At 36.2% G+C, this 24,190-nt stretch overlaps 1 protein-coding gene across 1 annotated transcript in view; it reads left to right on the forward strand.

Moving 5' to 3' along the window:
- The window catches only part of CFH (complement factor H), a 99,957-nt gene that overhangs the window by 21,713 nt on the left and 54,054 nt on the right, over positions 1-24,190 (forward strand). Inside the window, exons 3-4 of the mRNA XM_060078930.1 lie at positions 20,783-20,968; positions 21,415-21,520. Coding sequence (XP_059934913.1) covers positions 20,783-20,968; positions 21,415-21,520 — 292 coding nt within the window. The remainder of the gene's footprint in view (positions 1-20,782; positions 20,969-21,414; positions 21,521-24,190) is intronic.

The following is a 24,190-nucleotide window of genomic DNA, read 5'->3' on the forward strand; positions in this document are numbered from 1 at the left end:
ACCAAGACCTGCTTATCTGGAGCACAAGTCACTTGATCCATGAACTGGTAAGATTTAATTGATAATGTTGACAATTGTTGGAGACTAAGTATGGACTAGAGTAAGATGAGAAGCTCCTGTGGACTTTACTTCCCAGAACCCCATCAGGTTCTCAAAATGAAGATCTGAGAAATATTCCCCTCCTGAATCTGCAGGGACAGAGGGAGAGTAATCCTTGTGAAATATGCCCAGACTTTCTCCATAACAAAACCCGTCCCTCCAAGAGGAAAAACTTGACCTGAGCCTTATCCCAGAATCGTAGGAAGGACATTCCTCTCACTCCAGCCCCCTCTGTCCTTCCTGTCTTACCTTAAGAGTTTCCTCTGTCCAGAGGAAAAATTGATGATGAAGTTTTTGGAATAATACACTGTAATAATAATATAATAATAATACACAATAATAATAATACACAATAATAATGAGTCTAGTGTTTAAATATTCAACTGTGGGACCATACAGTTTGGGTTCTAATACAATTAAATAAGTTGCTGAACCCTCTCTGAAATTCAGCCTCCCTGTGTGTAAAAAGGGAATGATAGAACTATCTCGTAAGGTTTCTGAGGGAGTTAAAGTATGTAATACCTTTAATACAGTACCTGACACACAAAAATTAGTCATTATTAATTATTAACAGATTAATAGTGTCTGGAAGGTTGAAGCAGTGTTAGTGCAGGGGCAATCAAGTGACTTTGCTCACAGATTTCTAGAAAAGGCTCATAAATGTGCAGTTACATTGTGTGTTGTACCCTATGGTGAATGCCTGGAAAAGGACATTAGGGAAGGGACAACCAGTTTTCTCTGAAGGCTTTTAGAGCTTCCTGCATGTGCTCCATATGCTTGAATAAGTTGCCAAGGAGACAGCAACTTGTTTTTTCTTCTTCCTCTAAAGGGTTGAATTATTTGGAAGAGCTTGCAATCTAGTTTTAGAAATGCACCTAATAAAGTAAATGCAATAATTAGGAAGTGAGGCCATGTGTGTTTTCACTTCCTTACAACTAGAATTAAACAAATCTAGAGTCACTGTTCTTCACTTCTATGCAAATTATTAAATTGGATTATGCTGGCAGTGTCCCAATAGGAAGAAGTAAAGGTACTAGCCTCCTAAGGAGTGGGAAAGGGAACTCTGGAATGTTTAGGGCTTCTCCATGCAAGTGAGGAGATATTCTAAATAAATCTGAAGGATGATCTTTATCTAAGGCCATGTTGTATAGTGCAACTTGTACATTGTTTTTCAGGATATCAAGGAGGAAAGATGACAAGGAAATGTGTCAGGATGTTTTAAGCTCTTTCCTAAAGGAGATCATTACACACCTGAGTAGGTAAGGGGAGGAAAAGTTAACCTCAGATCAGGAACAGTGACAGAAAATGACAAGCTGTTCCTGGTTTAAATTAATTAGAGAAAGGATAATGAACTCTTCACAATTTCTTTTCCTATTTTTTGCAACTCTAATTTGTATTTGCAATAGTACTGGTGCTCTCAAATTGGTCATATGAAAAAGAAGGCAACATTTTCTATAGGCTGACATTGATATATACTCAAAAGAGGAAGACGTGAGACAACAGTTACCAAATTATATACAATTGTGACCACAGAATATACCTCACTCATTTCCAACTACATGTATTCTCTCCTTGACTTCTTGGTTGAGTCCTCCAAAGCCTGTAATGCCAACTAACTCAGTGGAAATATGATGAAGGGGGAAATTAGAGCAGAAAAAGACAGTAGTTTATTCTCTTGCAATTAAGACATCTTTCCAATTTTTACAAAAATATACGACCTCGAAACAACATCACTAGGGTCCCTCTCAGGTCCTTGATGGTATCTGTTCAAACGAGAAGCCCTGAAGTGTAAACTCCACCAGCCTCAAAGGAAATCAAGCTCTTGACTGTTTTCATCAGTTTTTCCCTTTTTCCATCCATTGAGCTTCTGTATAATTGTTGCATGATGAATTCATCCAGTTATCTGCTTAATTTGTTCTCCTACGTCCTTTTCTCTCCATCCATCCTAACACAACCGCCAAAGCAATGCTACTTAAACTGCATTTCCTACATTCCTTTTCCTTAATTAGATATATCAATGATTACATATTGCTTATAAAATAATTTACAAATGTTTTATCTGGAATTCAAACCTTTCCTCATTCAAAGCCCCTCTTACTACTTCCACAGCTTCCTTGTGCAAAACCACTGCTCTGCTGTCGACATTCTCATTAATTCTAGAACACTCTCTACACTTTTCCATACCTCAGAGTCTTTGCTTGGATGTCCTCTTCCCCTAAATTAGAATTTAATGACTAAATGTTCTTGAGACCCTCCCAAATCAAGTCTTTGGAAGAAATTTCTCTTGCCTTCAACTCCTGTGGTACATATTGACCATAATAGTCATTTGATACTTAGTACAGATATTACTTATAATTTTAAAATAGGAGAATTTTTAAAGTCTCTTAAGTCTTATAAATTTTTCCTAACTTTTTCCCCTACAAATACATAGAACACATTTGTTGAGAATGTGACAACATGGGTATTGAGAATAAATACAAGTGTTTGAGGCTTAAAAATAGTACTAAGGGTTAACTATTTGCAGTCTGTTCTTGCTAATGGTAATCTAATATGGTAAGTCCCCTACATATGAACCTTCAAGTTGCAAACTTTCAAAGATGTGAACATGCCCCTGTATGCCAGCTGTTGTACTGCACTACTATAGTTTTCAAGGTACTGTACTGTAAGATTAAAAATGTTTTTATTTTTGTGCTTGTTTGTCTTTTATGTATTATTTGTGTGAAAAGTATTATAAACCTATTACAGTACAGTACTATATAGCTGATTGTGTTGGGTACCTAGGATAACTTTGTTGGACTTATGAACAAATTGGACTTACAAATGCGCTCTCAGAATGGAACTCGTTAGGGGACTTACTGTACCATATAACAACTTTGTGTTATGAAATAATAACATGTTGGTAATTTTCTTATGCTCTAAATCTCTTTGAAATAAATACTTGGTTTTAAAAATATTGATGAAAATAAAAAGGAAACAAAAGCACTCAACTGATGATTTAGCCATCAGTCTTTGAAATCAAATAGAAGAGAAAAAACAGTAAAAATAACACATCTAAAAGATATTGTTGAAATTAATTTGAAGCCATTATTTTCACTTGAACAGTGGAGTGGCATCTTAAATGTTCAACAACTGCAAATAAAGTGAATATCTGTAAAGTAAAATCACTCCTGAAAATACTTTAAATTCTACGTAAACATATATGTGTTTGTGTACGTACATTAAAAACTTGTACAGGGCTTCCCTGGTGGCGCGGTGGTTGGGAGTCCGCCTGCCGATGCAGGGGACACGGGTTCGTGCCCCCGTCCGGGAAGATCCCACATGCTGCGGAGCGGCTGGGCCTGTGAGCCAGGGCCGCTGGGCCTGCGCGTCCGGAGCCTGTGCTCCTCAACGGGAGGGGCCACAACAGTGAGAGGCCCACGTACTGCAAAAAAAAAAAAAAAAAAAACTTGTACAGTAATATGTTTACATAATTATAAAATAAACACGTAAATGTGAAGGTATTTACTAAAATACATATGTAAATATTTATAGCATTTTAAATTATATAAAGGAGTTATTGACAATTTAATTTATATGCATTTAATAGTATGGGAAGCAAATCATTTGAAAGGCAGATCTGTATGGGTTAAAAGTAAGATTCAGGGAATCGGATCGCTGGGTTCCACTGTGGTTGTAGCACAATGTCTTTTGACTTTGAGGAAGTTGCTTAAATGGCCTGCGGCTCAGCTAAATGACCAATTGTGGCAGGAAAGTCACTCAACTTCATTCCTTATCAGTAAAATGCATATTAAAACCTCAGAGAATTACTGCTCCGTGCTCACCAGAATGTCTAAAACTACAAAGATGGAAAACATCAGTGTGTTGAGGGTGTGGAGTAACTTACACACTGGCTAATGGGAGTGTCAGCTGATATAGACCTTTTGGAAAGGTGTCTGATGATCCCTATCACACCGAGAGATATTCATACATTATGTCCTAATGTTCCACTCCTAGGTATGTACTCATCAGAATTGAGCCCACGTGTTTCCCCAAAACCTCATAAGTTGATGTTCACAGCAGAACTATGTGCATTGTCTGCGAACTAGAAGCTACCCAGATGCCCACTGACAGACACACAGATAAATAAAATGTGGCATATTCGAAGAATGGAATACATACAGCAATAAGGGTTAATAATCTACAGCAACACCCAACAGTGTGCTGGAATAATCTAAACATAGTTTTTAGTGGAAGGCTCCAAGCACAAAAGAATATCTTATTATCTGATGTATACAAAGTACAAAACCAGGCAAATCTGTCCCCTGTTCACAGAGATCAAGAGAGTGTGTCATGGGGGAGGGGGGAGGGGGGACTGAAGTGGAGGCTGGGCCTCTCCTGAGAGACTGTTGTTCTTCACCTTGGTGCTCTTAGCACGTGTGTCTTCACTTTCTCCGTATTCAGCAAACCATTTGCTTACATTCTCTTTATGCATATTATATTTCAGTACAAAGTTTAAAAAATTCAGCATTTCAATTTCTTGATTTTTGAATTATTAAACTCATTCATACCTAAGGAGAGTGAGCCTGTTGCTTTATACACACATTTATAACAAGTCCTTAAAAGACTAATTTCATGAACTGCCGGCAAAGCAGGCCCCCCAAATCAACCAGCACTGCATTCCTGGCAAAGTTTAGTTATGTTGTCTGGGTCTTGACTGTGAAAGCATTGCCTAACCTCAAGTTCTGTAAATGATTTCTGAAAGAGCTTTTATTTATTTATTTATTTATTTATTTATTTATTTTAATCTTCTGAGGTCTACCAACGGTAGATCTGAATAGGGTCTAAATAATTGGAGGGTTTATGAAATGCAGAGAATATCACCAGTTATGCACATTCCAAAAACCTGAACGTTTCCAGTGAAGAACATGCCTGGGTCTATAAAAACAAATCAAGGGCAGGTCACGACATTAGCTTTCAGTGGGAGTGCAGGTTCAAACTCTGGCACTGCTGGGGCTCCTGGCTGATTGTTTTCTTTTACTTTGCAAAAGTTTCTGATGGGCGGGACATGTAGCAATGGCTTTAATCCCCAAGCTGTGTTTCGACTTCCTTTTGGAGCAAGTAGTTTCCTGCACTTTTCATAGTTTTTAACAGAGGAGAACCTGACTCAGTGTTAAGCACTGAAGGGTCCCCAAAATGAGATTTCCAGCAACAATTGTGTGGCTTATGTTGTGGAGTGTTTGTGTCGCAAAAGGTAAGATTAAAAAAGGAAGGCTTTTTTTTTTTTTATATTGCAAAACATTTGCTTACATGCTTTTTACGGTGGTAATAAAAATTTGGTCTAGAAAATGTGTTTAATTACTATTCTGTAGCCTAGTGTGTGAGACGCTTTTGACACTGTTCAGTTTAAAAAATATAAGCAGCTTATTTGAATGGCATATCTAATTATTCATCATAATTTTATTTAATGTAGAAGTTCAGAAAATGTTTTAATAATTGTTTTCAAGAAACGTGACATGTCATGATCATTTCCCTTGTGATTATCATAAAATGTAATTTACTTCTTTGCCTAGAATTTTCACCAAAATGCCTATGTGAATGTATTAAGAATTAGGTGAACATAGAACAAGAAAATTAATTAGACAATAAAAGCCTTCAAGCTGCAATGATTGGACTTATTTCAGTTAGAGATGTTAACTCTTGCTAAACAAAAATTGATTTATCATTTACAATTGATATAGCCATGGCTTTAAAAGTCTTGGAGACAACCATCACTTGTATCGTTTGAATAAAAATGTATAGATTTGAAAAAAGAATTGAATATGCAACCTTTGTAAAAGTTCTTAATAGGGTTTTCTTCCCCTATGGTTGATATAAGATATGCTAGTAGGAAAGCCTTTAAGAGTAGTGAATCTGAGTGCAGGAGTTTTTTCTGATACCAGTAAGAATTTATGAATAATTAAATTTATTTCTATCACTTTTCCTTGATAGATGAAAAAGTTTCTTCTTGGAGAAAATTTGGTTTCCTAGTTCATGATAGGTAACCAATTATGTGATACATGTTTGACTGACGTTTTTTAAAGTTATCATTCATAAATTCCCAACATTCTTCACTAGGTCAACAAATTTCGATTGAATGCTTATTTCAAGTCAACCTCTAGGCAGTGAGGAATATTAGCAAATAAAACAAAACCCCTGTCCTTGAGGGTCTTTCAATCTAGAAAGTAAAGATATCTTTTTAAGTTTTATCCTTTAGTATTTTTTTTCAGGTTTTTCTCAAATATGTTTAAGAGTTTTTGAAAGAGAGTCTTTTTCTCAGTTATACACACTAATATACTATTGCTAGCTTGTAAACCTTATATCCAGCCACTTTTTAAACTAGGTATACAATCATTTCCCTGTCCATAAAAATATTACAACTAATAATAACTAATATTACAACACAATATACCAAAATATGATTATATTGACAAAGAGTTCTGGAACAATGTTAATGTTACCAATAGCAAACATCTTTTTCTTTACACAAGTGTTTTTGTCTTTTCTTTAATAGGAATACTTTTAGTGCTTCACGATTTACATATTATTTGCTGAGGTTTTATGTAGATTGCATTTGTCATGTGTGGAAGACTTGTTTGGTTTCTAGCTCATGTTTAAAGCTAAGAATCAATGCTAAATTTAATTAAACTGTTTCCGTGATGACAAACTGGAATTTGAAATATTATTAAAATTGGGTGCTACAAAGTGTAAGTGATAAAAATTAAATAATAGTGATTTAAAACTCCCTGCATCCCTAACTGATTCCAGCTGATTCATTTCACTTGTATTTTATATTTCATGGACGTATGTTTGAATGTGACAGCAGTTTCTGCTGGTGAATTGAGCTTTAGCACTACACGCATTACAGTGAGAGTGGCTGTAAATCTGGCCACTTCCTAGATAAAGTACAGCTTTGGTATTTAAAGTAACACTTTCATTAGCCTCATGGTTTTCACAAAAGCACACACAACGCACAACCAATTCCATCAGTCTAGCCCTAACAGAAGTTTTACTCAACAGAGTGGCCCTTGATCATTAAAAATATCCACATATCCTTCAACATTTGCCTCTGTTTTTGTCTGCCATGTAGAAATGACGATGGAATACAAATTGAGAAATACTAAACTGAATACTGAATGCTAAGTTGAGAAAGTGAGAAAAGACAGTTGTGTATACTCTCACGATCTGCTTTACTCAACTAGATACTGCATTTAAGCCTTTCCTAAGTGGTCTCCATCCTGTTAAGAGTGAACATTCCTCAAAAATACTAATCACTACTAAAGAGGAGTAGGAACCAACAGGAAGAATTTATAAACAACTTTCTATTTTCCCCCCTTTTTAGAAAAGGATATTGGAGACCAAGCAGTACCTTTTTAACGCAGTAGGTGGTCTGTGTTTTCATCCCTAGCTGTACAGGAACGTCAGCTCCTTGATGGGGAGTTCACCCCAGGCTACTAAGAGCCTGGTCAGATTTACAGAGTTCAGAGTAACCGTTCCTCAGTTATACCACATCATTTCTGCTTTCTGGAATATCTTGTGACCAAGCTTTTCAAGAACCTTTAGATTTAAGATCCAAAAAGCGTATACTCTTTGAAATTAGCCACGGTCCCAAAATCCCAGGCTGATTAAAGTAAATAAATCAAAACACAACTGAAATATGTCCAAGTGCACGCTGGCTATGTTGTTTGGAGAAATGTGTTTTCTAATTCTGGAGGTTTAAAGGACAAAAGTGTTCTTTCAGGACCTGAAATATGTTACATATCGGAGAGATTCTATTCCAACAGAGAGAGGAGAATTTATCTCTTTTTAATATATTGTTTCAAGTACAAGATGGTTTTGAATTTGAATTGACTAATACAAAAAAAATCAATATGATCATAAGAATTAATTATAAATTCATAAAAATTGCTCTTTTTTAAGGATAGATGTGAATATTATGCATATTCATCTAATCCAGAAAACTTGTGATAGCGGTTTATATCCTAAATTCTATGTTTCAGTTCCAGTGTGATAAATAAGAATTCCCCGTCTCCAAAAAATCCCACATTTTCAGAGGTAGTAGTGTGGGTATTTACCTATACGGTGGGATCTAAAGCGGAGCAATGGCCCAATTGTCTTCAACATCTTCCCTTCTCCTAAAATGTTTTACATATTAATAATACCATAAATTCAACCAGTCTGAAACTTATGTGCAGTGACGATACTCTGAGTAAGATTTGGGACAGCTAAGTTTAGTATTATGCACCACAATTATGTGAATTATTATTCACAGTAAGTTTTCTGTCTGATAAGTTTTCTGCAACAATTTTAATAGGCAGAGGTAGAAATGAATGAGGATAACGTAAGAACAGGACCCAGCAATCCTGGAAGATGAGGTTTCTCAGGAAGGAAGATCTGATAGGGGAAGCACTCTCGTGGGTGCTTTGACCAGGGGTAGAGGAAACACCCCCAGGAATGTCACGAGAGCGAGAGCCTTGCTGACTTTAAGTTTAGGCACAGTCTGGGAATGCACATGCTACTCTTTTGCCTGCACGTAATTTCAAGTTAGAACTAAATTATTTAAGTATTGCTAACAGTATTCTTAACTAGAAGTAAGTTTTCAAATATAGGTGGAAGCACAGTTTAGGGAGCATTCTTTATTTTGGGCCTTTGGTTGCTAGGGCTTGAGCCTCGGGCTGAGTTGGCCCACTTTTTTATCCCCTCCATCCCTGATGGTTCCACAGCCTTGGCCATGTTTCCTTCTTCCCGGCTCTTTCTCCTTCTCCTCACCCCACACACCATCCCCACCTGCCTGCCTGTGAGAGTCTGCCAACCAGCCTACCCCGTGCTCACTTAACTAATGTGGACTTTACCCACTTCTTTACAGCTTTAACCAGTCTCAGAACGCAGTGTGCAAAAAAGGACGTGATGCCCCTGAACAACTAAAGTGTTACATTCTAGCTTAAGGTTATAAGGAAACACTATAAAAAATGGTTCAGAGAGAGTAAAGTAATGAGACAGAGAAAAAAATCACAAAGTTAATAAAAAGAAAGGGAAAGAAAAAGATGTGACAGAGCACTTTTGTTTGTTCTGACATTTTGACCGAGAGAGCCAAGTTTCTCCCAAACCTTGTCAACCAGAACTGTAATAGATAGAAAAGTGATTATAGAAATGTTCCTTCAAAGGTTCCCCGAAGTTTTTTGAGCTAAATTAAAATGATTCCTCACTTCAAAAAGTATAACATACATTCAAACATAAGACACATAGACAGGATGTAGAATGGAATTTTACAGATGTTAGATTTCTTGGGTTCATGCAACAGAGGTTTAAGTGCACTAAACATTTGTTCCCTTATCTTATCTTTTATGTTTGTTACCGTCTACAATGTCTTTTCCCCAGGTTATCCATAATCTACAGATAAAATTGAAAGTCTTCAGGATAGCTTCACATTCATTCATCCATTCATTCATCTATTTATTTGCTCATTCAATGATCTTTTTTTTTTCTTTTGAGTGACTGCTAAGTGCCAGGCACTATGACAAGCACTTTCCAACAGGAGGTCACTTAGGAGGCAAAACAGAAGGGATGATTATTGTATTTTACTAATATATTGTGTTTTATCATATAAAGTATTTTGATGGAGATAACTGAAAACACTGTAGGATCACTTAGGGAAGGCAAGATGCTCAAACTGGAATGAAAGGATGGAATAGGGTGGTGCTGAGAAGTTAGTTTGTAAGAGGTGCAATGAAGAGAGAGAAATATATCAGGGTTGTGATGACATCATGGGTAGGTTTTGATGGATTGTGGTGACGGTCCTTATTCTTGCAGAAGTTACATTTTGATGGGAGGATAGATACATAAACATAACTATGAACCATGAATTATGTTGTGAAGGAAGTAAAGTAGGGGCTGAGGGAAAATAACAGAGATGGGGTAGTGGGGTGTCTTGCCTACCTTGCCTAGAGGTAAGTGGACCACTTGGAGGAAGTGGCTGAAAGATGAGACAAAGCTAGACACCAAAAATCTGTGGTTAACGTGTTCAAAGAGGAAAAAACCGACACGTGCAAAAGGCCTAGGGGGAAAAATTCATTTGAGATGCTCATCTCAATATAAACAAACTAGGGTGGCTTTGGCACAGTGAATAAATGGTAGAGGTGATAAGATGAAATCAGAGAGCATGGCTAGAGCCAAATGCGGGTTCCAAATCCAAGGGAAGGAGAAGTCACAGGAGAATTTTAATTCTAGGAGTGGCATGACCAAATTTGCAAAAATCGCACGTGGTTGTGAGGCCAATGGGAGAGGGGAGCTTGGGGACTAGTTAGCAAGTTGAGTCACCACCGAACTGACAGATGATAATAAATCAGAACTAAGATTTTGGTGATGGTGGTGGAAAGATGGAACAACGGAGTAGGGGGCGATAACCCTTTTTTTCTTACGGAGTCAAGAGATACAATTTAAAATTTATGGATTTTCACTTCTCTAATACTTTGTGATGTTGAGCATCTTTTCCTGTGCCTCTTGGCCATCTGTATGTCTTCTTTAGTGAAATGTCTATTTAGGTCTTCCGCTAACTTTTTAATTGTGTTATTTGTTTTGTTGATGTTGAGCTCCATGAGCTGTTTGTATATTTGGAGATTAATCCTTTGCCCATTGCTTCATTATACAGCAGAAACTAACACAACATTGTAAAGTAATTTTACTCCAATAAAAAAAAAATAGAGAAAGAAAAATACACCACAATAAATAAATAAAGTTTGTGGAAAAATCACCAGAGTTTTAAATATCATTTGAAGTAAAAAGTGTAATGAATATGAGAACTCTTTTTATGTAGTAAATATGTATACACAGAGTAGATATTGTGAGAATCTAGTAGAAAGACGGTATGAAAGAGATGTATCCTTGTCTTTTATGTCTGGGTGTTAAAAGCAAGTAACACACATGATTACTCTTTGGGTAAATGCATTGCTTTAATAAAAATCGTTTAAATTGAATAAGTTAATTGATAAGAAAATTTGATTACTTTTTTCCTTGCATGAGCTTAATAAAAGGATAGGAATTAAATTTATCAAAATGTTAATATATTAGTGAAAAGTGGTTCTCCACTCACAATGTTAGCATCTACATTTGAAATTTAACTAATTAATTTTTCCAGTAACCTAAACACCATGAAGTGGATCTGAGTTTAGAAAGTGGAAAACACACATATTATCTTGTAGTTAAACACAAAATTTCCATGTAAAAACATGATCCTTAAGTTGAAAAAACAAAACCAAAAATTCGGGTTTTTTGGGGGAAAGAGGGTTGCTGGTAGGAAGAGGCACAGGCGGTTTGTGTTGTTTTATGGTAGGGTGTTAGCACCATCTAGTGGAGTAAAAGTATGTTTACTTAAATTTTAGAAATCAAAACTAATGTGGAATCATCGATTACAAAGTTTCTTAACAAATGTGCTAAACATCTGCAAAAAAGTAAAAGAAAAATTAGTGCATATGAAAGCCCACACAAGTGTTATTTGTTACACAAAAATGAAGTTTCATATGGAGTTTCTGTTCTACGAAATGTAGAATGTTTTTGTAATGGGATCCAGCTCCATTGATTATTTTTTCCCCTTGCCTTTACAAAAAGAAATTCTAGAATAGAATGTTAAACCATTCTTATAAAACCAAGTAAGAAAAAGAGTTTAACAATGAAAATTATATCAATAAATATATATATATGGTGAGAAGTATCTTTGAATTTGCCAATTTAAAAGTAATGTGTTAAAGGTCAACTAATGAAATCACCCTAATATCAAGGGTAGTTGTATCTAAACTAAGCAGCAAGAAGTATTAAAAAGATTAGCAATTATAATCAGTAGGCATGGGCTTCATTATTAATTTTATGTATTCCCTTCTTTATGTGTCATTTTGTTAATGAATTACTTTTTTGGAAAAAAAGAATCGTACGTTACATGCAGATTCTATTACTTTAGTATCTTTATTGTGAAGTATATGAGTGAATAAAATATGAAAGTACTGTATTTAAAAATAGTTACAATTACCCATGTCAATAAGTAGAGCATTCCCAGCAGACCAAACAAATGAAGAGGAAACAGGCAGTCTACCTGAAAAAGAATTAAGAGTAATGATACTAAAGGTGATCCAAAATCTTAGAAATAGAATGGAGAAAATAAAAGAAACGTTTAACAAGGACCTAGAAGAACTAAAGAGCAAACAAACAATGATGAACAACACAATAAATGAAATTTAAAATTCTCTGAAAGGAATCAATAGCAGAATCAATAACAGAATAACTGAGGCAGAAGAATGCATAAGTGACATGGAAGATAAAATAGTGGAAATAACTACTGCAGGGAAGAATAAAAAAAAGAATGAAAAGAATTGAGGACAGTCTCAGAGACCTCTGGGACAATATTAAACACACCAACATTCGAATTGTAGGAGCTGCAGAAGAAGAAGAGAAAAAAAAAAGAGACTAAGAAAATATTTGAAGAGATTATAGTTGAAAACTTCCCTAATATGGGAAAGGAAATAGGCAATCAAGTCCAGTAAGCACAGAGTCCCTTACAGGATATATCCAAGGAGAAACACACCGAGACACATATTAATCAAACTGTCAAAAATTAAATACAAAAAAAATTATTCAAAGCAGCAAGGGAAAAACAACAAATAATATGCAAGGGGATCCCCATAAGGTTAACAGCTGATCTTTCAGCAAAAACTCTGAAATCCAGAAGGGAGTGACAGGACATATTTAAAGTGATGAAAGGGAACATCTTACAACCAAGGTTACTCTACCCAGCAAGGATCTCATTCAGATTCAATGGAAAAAATTTAAAGCTTCACAGACAAGCAAAAGCTAAGAGAATTCAGCACCACCAAACCAGCTCTACAATAAATGCTAAAAGAACTTCTCTAAGCAGGAAACACAAGAGAAGGAAAAGACCTACAATAACAAACCCAAAACAATTAAGAAAATGGGAACAAGAACATACATATTGATAACTACCTTAAATGTAAATGGATTAAATGCTCCAACCAAAAGACATAGACTGGCTGAATGGATACAAAAACAGGACCCATATATATGCTGATTACAAGAGACCCACTTCAGACCTATGGACACATACAGACTGAAAATGAGGGGATGGAAAGAGATATTCATGCAAATGGAAATCAAAAGAAAGCTGGAGTAGCAATTCTCATATCAGACAAAATAGATTTTAAAATAAAGACTATTACAAGAGACAAAGAAGGACACTACATAATGATCAAGGGATCAAACCAACAGAAGATATAACAATTGTAAATATTTATGCGCCCAACATCGGAGCACCACAATACATAAGGCAAATGCTAACAGCCATGAAAGGGGAAATCGACAATAACACAATCATAGTAGGGGACTTTAACACCTCACTTTCACCAATGGACAGATCATCCAAAGTGAAAATAAATAAGGAAACACAAGCTTTAAATGATACATTAAACAACATGGACTTACTTGATATTTATAGGACATTCCATCCAAAAACAGCAGATTACACTTTCAAATGATCATGGATCGTTCTCCAGGATAGATCATATCTTGGGTCACCAATCCAGCCTTGGTAAATTTAAGAAAATTGAAATCATATCAAGTATCTTTTCTGACCACAATGCTATGAGACTAGATATCAATTAAAGGAAAATATCTGTAAAAAATTCAAACACATGGAGGCTAAACAATACACTACTAAATAACCAAGAGATCACTGAAGAAATCAAAGAGGAAATCATATAACATCTATAAACAAATGATAATGAAAAGATGATGACCAAAAACCTATGGGATGCAGCAAAAGCAGTTCTAAGAAGGAAGTTTATAGCAATACAATCTTACCTCAAGAAACATCTAAAATAAACAACCTAACCTTACACCTAAAGCAATTAGAGAAAGAAGAACAAAAAAACCCCAAAATTAGCAGAAGGAAAGAAATCATAAAGATCATATCAGAAATAAATGAAAAAGAAAAGAAGGAAACAATAGCAAAGATCAATAACCTTAAAAGCTGGTTCTTTGAGAAGATAAACAAAATTGATAAACCATTAGCCAGACTCCTCAAGAAAAAAAGGGAGAAGACTCAAATCAATAGAATTAGAAATGAAAAAGGAGAAGTAACAACTGACACTGCAGAAATACAAAGGATCATGGGAGATGACTACAAGCAACTCTATTCCAATAAAATGGACAACCTGGAAGAAATGGACAAATTCTTACAAAGGTATAACCTTCCAAGACTGAACCAGGAAGAAATAGAAAATATGAAGAGACTAATCACAAGTAATGAAACAGAAACTGTGATTTAAAATCTTCCAACAAATAAAAGTCCAGGACCAGATGGTTTCACAGGTGAATTCTATCAAACATTTAGAGAAGAGCTAGCACCCATCCCTCTCAAACTCTTCGGAAAATTTGCAGAAGAAGGAACACTCCCAAACTCATTCTATGAGGCCACCATCACCCTGATTCCAAAACCAGACAAAGATACTACAAAAAAAGAAAATTACAGACCAATATCACTGATGAATATAGATACAAAAATTCTCAACCAAATACTAGAAAACAGAATCCAACAACACATCAAAAGGATCATACACCATAATCAAGTGGGATTTATCCCAGGGATGCAAGGATTCTTCAATATATGAAAATCAATCAATGTGATACACAATATTAACAAATTGAAGAAGAAAAACCATATGATCATCTCAATAGATGCAGAAAAAGCTTTTGACAAAATTCAACACCCAATTATGACAAAAACTCCCCAGAAAGTGGGCATAGAGGGAACCTACCTCAACATAATAAAGTCCATATATGACAAACCCACAGCAAACATCACTCTCAATGGTGAAAAACTGAAAGCATTTCCTCTAAGATCAGGAACAAGACAAGGATGTTGACTCTCGCAACTATTATTCAACATAGTTTTGGAAGTCCTAACCACAGCAATCAGAGAAGAAAAAGAAAAAAAGGAATACAAATTGGAAAAGAAGAAGTAAAACTGTCACTGTTTGCAGATGACATGATACTTTACGTAGAGAATCCTAAAGATGCCACGAGAAAACTACTAGAGCTAATCAATGAATTTGGTAAAGTTGCAGGATACAAAATTAGTGCACAGAAATCTTTTGCATTCCTATACAATAATGATGAAAAATCTGAAATAGAAATTAAGGAAACACTCCCATTTACCATTGCAACAAAAAGAATAAAATACCTAGGAATAAGCCTACCTGAGGAAACAAAAGACCTGTATGCAGAAAACTATAAGACACTGATGAAAGAAATTAAAGATGATACAAACAGATGGAGAGACATACTATGTTCTTGGATTGGAAGAATCAACATTGTGAAAATGACTCTACTACCCAAAGCAATCTACAGATTCAATGCAATCCCTATCAAACTACCAATGGCATTTTTCACAGAACTAGAACAAAAAAGTCACAATTTGTATGGAAACAAAAAAGACCCCGAATAGCCAAAGAAATATTGAGAAAGAAAAACAGAGTTGGAGGAATCTGGCTCCCTGACTTCAGACTATACTACAAAGCTACACTAATCAAGACAGTATGGTACTGGCACAAAAACGGAAATATAGATCAATGGAACAGGATAGAAAGCCCAGAGATAAACCCACCCACATATGGTCACCTTATCTTTGGTAAAGGTGACAAGAATTTATGATGGAGAAAAAACAGCCTCCTCAATAAGTGGTGCTGAGAAAACTGGACAGCTACATGTGAAACAATGAAATTACAACACTCCCTAACACTATGCACACAAAAAAAAATCTCAAAATGGATTAAAGACCTAAATGTAATCCAGACACTACAAAACTCTTAGAGGAAAACATAGGCAGCACACTCCATGACATAAATCACAGAAGGATACTTTTTTGACCCACCTCCTAGAGAAATGGAAATAAAAACAAAAATAACAAATGGGACCTAATGAAACTTAAAAGCTTTTGCACAGCAAAGGAAAACATAAACAAGACAAAAAGACAACCCTCAGAATGGGGGAAAATATTTGCAAATGAAGCAACTGTCAAAGGATTAGTCTCCAAAATATACAAGCAACACTTGCAGCTCAATATCCTAAAAAGCAAAGAACCCAATCCAAAAATGGGCAGAAGACCTAAATAGACATTTCTCCAAAGAAAATATACAGATTGCTAACAAACACATATAAGGATGCTCAACATTACTAATCATTAGAGAAATGCAAATCAAAACTACAATGAGGTATCACCTCACACCAGTCAGAATGACCATCCAAAAATCTACAAACCATAAATGCTGGAGAGGTGTGGAAAAAATGGAACCCTCTTGCACTGTTGGTGGGAATGTAAATTGATACAGCCACTATGGAGAACAGTATGGAGGTTCCTTAAAAAACTAAAAATAGAACTACCATACGACCCAGTAATCCCACTACTGGGCATATGCCCTGAGAAAACTATAATTCAAAAAGAGTCATGTACCACAATGTTCATTGCAGCACTACTTACAATAAATAAAAAGAGAAGACGTGTGTGCTCTGCATCTATCTCCTCACAGAGCTGCATGAACAGACGTGAGTTAAGGGCATGTATTTTAATGTGGTTGATAATTTTAATCACAGCCTGCAAAATGTTGTTAAGTTCAGGTGACATTTTTTAGCTAACCAGCATTTCTCTGGATGACACAGTGTGTAGACTTACATTCAGGAGTGACCTCTTTGACCTAAGTAGTGAAACCAGAAAGCTGTCCAGTCATGGCAGCTGCTCCATCCATGCATATACTGACACAAAAGGACCAATTCAGTTTTCCTGGTATGTAATCATTCAAAGAGTTGACTAGTTCTGCAACTGTGGTGTTGGTTGGCAACAAAAGTGCACATAACATATCCTCATGGACATCCTCCTGAAAAATATATCACACAAAAACAAGCATTGTTGCCTTGTTGTCAACAGCAGAAGACTCTCAACCTAGATTGCATACCATGGTGACTCATTAATCCTCTCTAACAATTGTGCCTCAATATACTCTGCTATTTCAATTCATCTAGTTCTGGTGTTAGCTGAAAGAGGGACACATGCCACCTTTTGAACAGCAGGCACTCCAAAAATTTCACAACAACTGTCCTTAGCAGCAGGCAGAATCAACTCTTCATCCATAGTAAAGGGCTTCTTAGCTTTAGCTATGAGGTTAGCCACTAAGAATGATGCTCTCAGGACAGACACATTTGATGAAGTGGTGGCCTCCAATAATTGCTTCTGTTCTTCGTGTTCACTTTTTTTTCTCTTGAAAAACTCCAAAGGCTTGTCTTTTAATGCATAGTGCTTGGTCTCCATGATAGAAAGCAGTTTTGAAGGTTTCATGGCTTCACTGGAGAGCCGGTCACCACATATTATACAAAGCGGCCTTGGAGAATGTGAAACACCTGTTGCAATGAAACCGTAATTTAAGTAGGTCTCTTGGTATTTTCTTTTAAATGTAGCTTTCTTTTTGTTGGCAGTCTTAAAGTCTTCTGCTGTCTCATCATTGGGTGAGATGATGAAGCTTTTCAAAGAAGCTCTCCAGCGAGCTCATTTTGGCTAGGGTTAGTTTGCAGGCTTACCAAAGCTGTGACTGAGACAAGGGCACAGTGTAGGAAGGAGGGGCGGACACAAGTGGTAAATAAAATAATGGGCAGGCCACATGTGGACTAACATAAGTGTCGGATTCTGACGTAAAGGCTGCCACCAGATGCAGCTGTACAACTGAAGTGCATCAACTCCCTTGCCACTATAAAGCCTGCCACCAGGTGCAGATTAATTGTCACTTGCCACTCAGTGATAGGGTTTTGATATGAAGCTGCAAGCAACTGATTTATTATGGTCTCTGTGCAGTCAAACCTCTCTGGCTAATGATAATCTCTATTTGCAGCCGCTTCCCAGTGCTAGCGTCACCCCCTCTGCTCCACCTCAGATCATCAGGCATTAGATTCCCATAAGGAGTGCACAACCTAGATCCCTCACAGGTATAGTCCACAGTAGGGTTCGCACTCCTATGAGAATCTAATGTTGCCACTGATCTGACAGGAGGCAGATCTCAGGCGGTAATGCAAGCGATGGGGAGCGGCTGTAAATACAGATGAAGCTTCTTTGCTCACCCGCCACTCACCTCCTGCTGTGTGGCCCAGTTCCTAACAGGCCATGGACCAGTACCAGTCCATGGCCCGGGAGTTGGGGACCCCTGCTGTATTTTATGTATATGTACGTGTGTGTGAATATGTATGTATTTTACATCATGTAAGACTATAGTTTCATTGTTTCAGAGCTGGCATTCACTTAGATTTATTTGTTTAGGTACTGTTTTTGTTTCTTCTTTCATCCCAAACCTTATATCTGGGATTCTTTTTCTGAAGTACAACTTTTCTTTTCCCTTAATGTGAATCTACAATGGCAAATTCTCACAAATTTTGTTAATCAAAATCTTGAATCTTGAAAAGTTATTTCTTTGTATTGAATTCCAGGTAGAGAGTTATTGCTTTATGCAAATGGGAGTGATCAGTTAATATCTTCTGGTTTCTGTTACTGCCGTTGAAATGTTAGGTTTAAGTCTAACCATTCTGATCCCTGATCTAATATATCTTCATAGAAACAAAAAGTCTGTACTACCTTCCCCCTTAGTCTTATGTTAACATATACCCACATTATTAAATATTCCCCAAAACACAATTTTTAAAAACCATAAAATGTTTCCTCTGGTGAATGTACCACAATATGACAATATTCACATTTTTAACATATTTTGTCCAGTATAAAAATATTGGAATAAACTCTTGTACATAAGAATCTCAGCAAACTTTTCATTATTGCTTTAGGTTACTTTTTTCAGATTGAAATTATTTGTTAATTTACTTGAGCATTTTTAAGACTCTTTATAAATACTACCAAATTGCTATCTATTAAGATTATAGTCATTTATACCTCTAATTTAATTTAATAATGATATTTATGACCATTGTCTACAAAATTAAGTGTCATTTCCTTTACATTTTTGTCATTGAAATTTGTCAAAAAATATCATTTACATTTAATTGTCATGTCTTTGATTTTTAGTAATGTTTTTTTATTGGCCATTCTTAAGAAAATGGTCTTTCATCCTCTGATATTTTTCCTGTGGTAGTTTTCGTGCTTTTGTTATTGCAAGAAGTGCTTCCATGTGGAAAATAATTTTGCAGTTAATTTTCCTTTGAATTTTGCATAGATTATATCCTCATAAATAGAATTTTTAATTTAAAAATATTCTGTGTGTATACTCTTGTTATGGTTTGCTTTATTTCCTAAATTTATGATATTCATAACTACAATTTTCTGAAAAAAGTAAGGATTCAATTTTATTCTATTTCACCTCCGCTGGTTTCTAATTGCTAAACTGCCAGAGTGGGTTTCAATTTGAGATTGTCAATCACATTTACACAATACACTTGACCTCTCCAGTTCCAAGGTTACTGAGCTTCAAGAGATAATACAGAATAAGAGTATAGCAGCCGGTACAAGAGCTTGATGAAGATTTCGGACACCCGGACACATTATCTCTTTGAATTTGTAGTTAATAACTAACCTCCTTACTAGAGTGAAAACACTTTGAGAGCAGATATTTTCTCTCTTTATCAATTTTTTTTCCTTCAGAGCTTATATTAGTGCCCAATATTTCCTGAATTTAAGAAAGAATAGTATTAGAGAATGCAGTGCAGCAGTTAAGAATAATATAGTAAAGTATAGTTATTTATCTGGAAAGTTATTCTTACAAATCTATGTAGATTTAATTTCTGTACAGTAAAATATATATCTTATATATATTAAGAAATTTGCAGAGAAATGAAGATTAACAGTGATATTATGATTAATAATAAGAAATATACATTTTGGCCTTAATCCATGGTTCCTGGCACACAGCTCCAAAACTCTTATAATTTCCTAATTAATACAGAGCAAAGGAAGTATCTTTTTTTGATAATTTTTTATCTTTTGTTCTCAGTCCTGAAATAGCTCCAGAGGATAAGAGGTTAAAGTAGTGTATTTTGTTATTCACAACAAGCCTCTTTCAACCACTCCTAAGTTTATGTTAATGAGGTGATTTTTGGGAAGGCCCTAGAGAACCAAAGGATGGGGGCTGGTTGCCAGGAGGAACCAACCACTTGATTAGAAGGTTGGAACTTTTAGTCCCACCCTCCTCACCCTACCCCAGTCCCCAACCTCAGGGATTCTGGGAAGGGAGGCGGAACTGGAGGTTTAGTCAGTCACCAAGGGCCAGTGATCTGATCAATCGTGTCTATGTAATGAAGCCTCCATAAAAATCTCTAAAGAATGGCATTTGGAAGCTTCCAGGTTGGTGAACACAGGGAGGTGCTGGGAGAGTGACACACCTGGAGAGAACATGGAAGCTCCACACGCCTTCCCCCAAGTCTTGCCCTATGCATCTCTTCTATCTGGCTGTTCCTGAGTTGTATCCTTTCATAATAAACTAGTAATCTAGTAAGTAAAAAAGATAAAAAAAAAGACTTACATTTGGATGGACCTGTATAGTTTTTTTAAAATAAAAAATAACCTAAACATACTGCATTTTTAATAGTTATTTAAACATCTATTGTGTTTTCATTTTTTTTGTAGATTGTCAAGAACCCCCTCCAAGAAAAGCAACAGAAATTCTGTCAGGTTCTTGGACTGAACAAACATATCCAGAGGGCACTCAGGCTACGTATAAATGCCGCCCTGGATACAGAACTCTTGGGAGTATTGTAATGGTATGCAAGGATGGAAAGTGGCTATCTCTTCATCCTTCGAGGATATGTCACAGTAAGTCATTCCTACATTTGTGAAATCTGTGAAAACTTTTAGTTGTGAAACTACTGGGTGCTACTATGGAAACGCTGGCTGAATTCTATCACTATTATCATTTAAATACAAAATGATACATCCTCATTTTCTTTTTAACTTTTTATTTTATAATGGAGTATAGTTTATTCACAATGTTGTGTTAGTTTCAGGTGGACAGCAAAGTGATTCAGTTATACATACACAAATATCTATTCTTTTTCAAATTCTTCATCGTCATTATTCTTAACAAGGTGTTGTCATCTTCCAAAAGGGACAGATAACTTTGCCATTTTTCACTTTTCCATATTTTCAATTCTGTCCTCTAATACAATAACAAATATCCCTGTCCTCGAACTCATGTAAATTGTTACTCCCCATGCTACATACTAACAATATATCCTTTTTTTTTTTTTTTTTCATTTTAGAAAAGCCCTGTGGACACCCTGGGGACACTCCATTCGGTTCTTTCCATCTTGCAGTAGGAACTCAGTTTGAATACGGTGCAAAGATTGTTTACACATGTGATGAGGGGTATGTAGCCAATAGAAAAAGAGGCTTATAATTGAGATAATTCATAATGGAAATAGTAAAAAGAAACTGTACTAATTTATGTGTTTAAGGTTACTATATTTTTCTATGAACATATTTATAAGTAACATACAAGCAACCTGAAAATTTAAACTATAATGGAAATGATTATATATTGATACAATTATCATCTCCTCAACACTGAAAAATTAGAATGAATTATGATTACTCTGGGAGAGTGTAGTTATAGGAGAGTGGGAAAATAGCATGCATATCAATAAAAATTCACTGCAATGAATCCTCACTACATTCTATTATGTGCAGAGTATTATAGGAGTTTGATATGTCAGGGAGAGTGGGAATGGTAACAAACTTACAGTACATGGTCTATTTTGATAAAATTTTATAAAATTTAGCAGAAGCAAGACTTTTACACTGAAATAATAACTACCATTCTCTAAGGTTCCACAAGCTGTAAATTATCACATGGACCGAAAATGCTGCTATGTTCAGAATCAATGACTTTTTGCTTTCTAAGCACCTGTTGGTTTTCACAGCTAATCTTAACCCTATGTTATCTCCTCAGTGTTCTTTCTTTCCTAAGATCCCCAGCCAGGCCAAAAAATCATTTTGAAGAAAGCTTCATACTTGGGAAAACAGGACCATTGCACTTTTATACTACATAAATACACATAGGATCAAGAAATTACACATGGAATCATTATTCTCTTTCCATTTATTTCTTGAATTGAGGCAGTAAAATAAAATATTTTAAGGCTTAGGCTTTGGAGTAAGCCTATATTCCAAAACTCTATCACTTAATAACTATATGTATTTTTTAAAAAATATCTCTTTACTCTCATGTCCTCACTTATAAAAGTGGAAACATATCAAGTGCATCATAAGATTGGTGGGAGAAATAAATATGACACACACTTGAGGCCCTTAGAAGAGTTCCTGGGATATTGTAAATGCCCAATAAGTATTAGTTCTTATAACTTAGTCTCTCCTTGGTCACTACCACAGGGAGATTTTTCAAAGAGTTGCCCCAATCAATGAAATATCCCTTTCAATCCAGGCTAGTCTGGTCCCTTTAAGTTCCACCCTTGACCTAGCAAAAGGGATCAAAACTCATAAACTTTTTCTACTAGATTCACTAAATCTCAGTAATAAATAATATTTATAATTTGATAAAGAGGTTAGTGACATACGTGCTTTGACTCTGGCTCTGTTTAACTCATCTTTGCCACGTTCTTCTTGTATTAACTATGGATAAACTGTCATAGACCCTGTAAGAGCAACTGTCTCCACCACCCAGCTTGGGCTTTCAACAGGACTAGATATTTGTCAGTGAAATAAAAGTCCTTGGACTGTTGTAAGATCAGCATCAGAGAGCATATAAGTCTTCTGACCCCATAGTGGAATCTGATGATAGAGTGGGTTTACTGTACCCACAGTTTCTGCCAGCCAACCCACCCTGTGTGTCCCCTTGTCCCATCCCCCTTTTGTCTGCTGTGCACCCATTTAGCTGAATACTAGCCACTTACCAGAATACTCAATATGGAAAACCAGTTTGATCCTCCTACGGGGAGGGAGTCTTATAAGAGGCCATCTGCACAGTGTTTCTGGTATTTTGCCAGCTTGGGGTTGCAGAAACACAAGCCCTTACTTTTCTCCAAACCAACATTTGGACAATCTCTCTATCTTTCTCCCTCCTTCGATGTACATGGGCCCTAGCATTACTGACCTTTTCGAGTCGTCTTAACAAGGGTCCTTCTGCCCGGTGTTCTTTCAGTCAATAGAATGAGACCGAGTTGGGTTCAGAAACAAAGGAAAGCTTCATCTTTTAAAAAATTATTTTTTATTGGAGTATAGTTGATTTACAATGTTGTGTTAGTTTCTGCTGTACAGCAAAGTGAATCAGTTATACGTATACATATATCCCCTTTTTTAGATTCTATTCGCATATAGATCAGATTGTCATACTGAGTGAAGTAAGTCAGACAGAGAAGGAAAAATATCATATGATATTGTTTTTTATATGGAATCTTAAAAAAGGGTATAAATGAACCTATTTACAAAACAGAAATAGAGTCACAGATGTAGAAAACAATCTTATGGTCACTAGGGGGGGAAAGGGGAGTGGGGAGGGATAAATTGGGAGATTGGGATTGACATATGCACACTACTATATATAAAATAGATAATTAATAAGGACCTACTGTATAGCACAGGAACGCTTCATTCTCCCAACAGGCTGCAAGTGAGCGGGGCTGCTTTATAGAGTCTTGTCAGCTGGGAGGGGGTGGGGCAGCTGCTCTGCTCAGGCTCCAGACCACAGTGCTGGGTGCAGTATCTCTGCATATGGCCCGATGCCGCCATCTTGGATGGAGTGTCGTGTGCAGGGTCTGCACATGGCCCTAAGCTGAAGTTTAGGGGCAGCCATTTTGAACGAGGAACTCTAGTTTGAAGAGCCAGGTGCAATTCCTCTGCATGTGCGACCCTGTGAGCCAGTGAAACTAGACTAAGCACAGCGGGGGTGGGGGAGGGGGAGAGGTTAGATTTATTCCCCAGATTCTAGTTTTATTCCCCAGGAATTGTGAATACGCTTTGCTGGTGATGCTAGGTGGTTTTGTGTAGAATTTTACAGAACTCCTGAGAGAGATTTGGGCG

The sequence above is a fragment of the Mesoplodon densirostris genome, chromosome 2, assembly GCF_025265405.1.
Source record: "Mesoplodon densirostris isolate mMesDen1 chromosome 2, mMesDen1 primary haplotype, whole genome shotgun sequence".
Classification (NCBI taxonomy): Eukaryota; Metazoa; Chordata; class Mammalia; order Artiodactyla; family Ziphiidae; genus Mesoplodon; species Mesoplodon densirostris.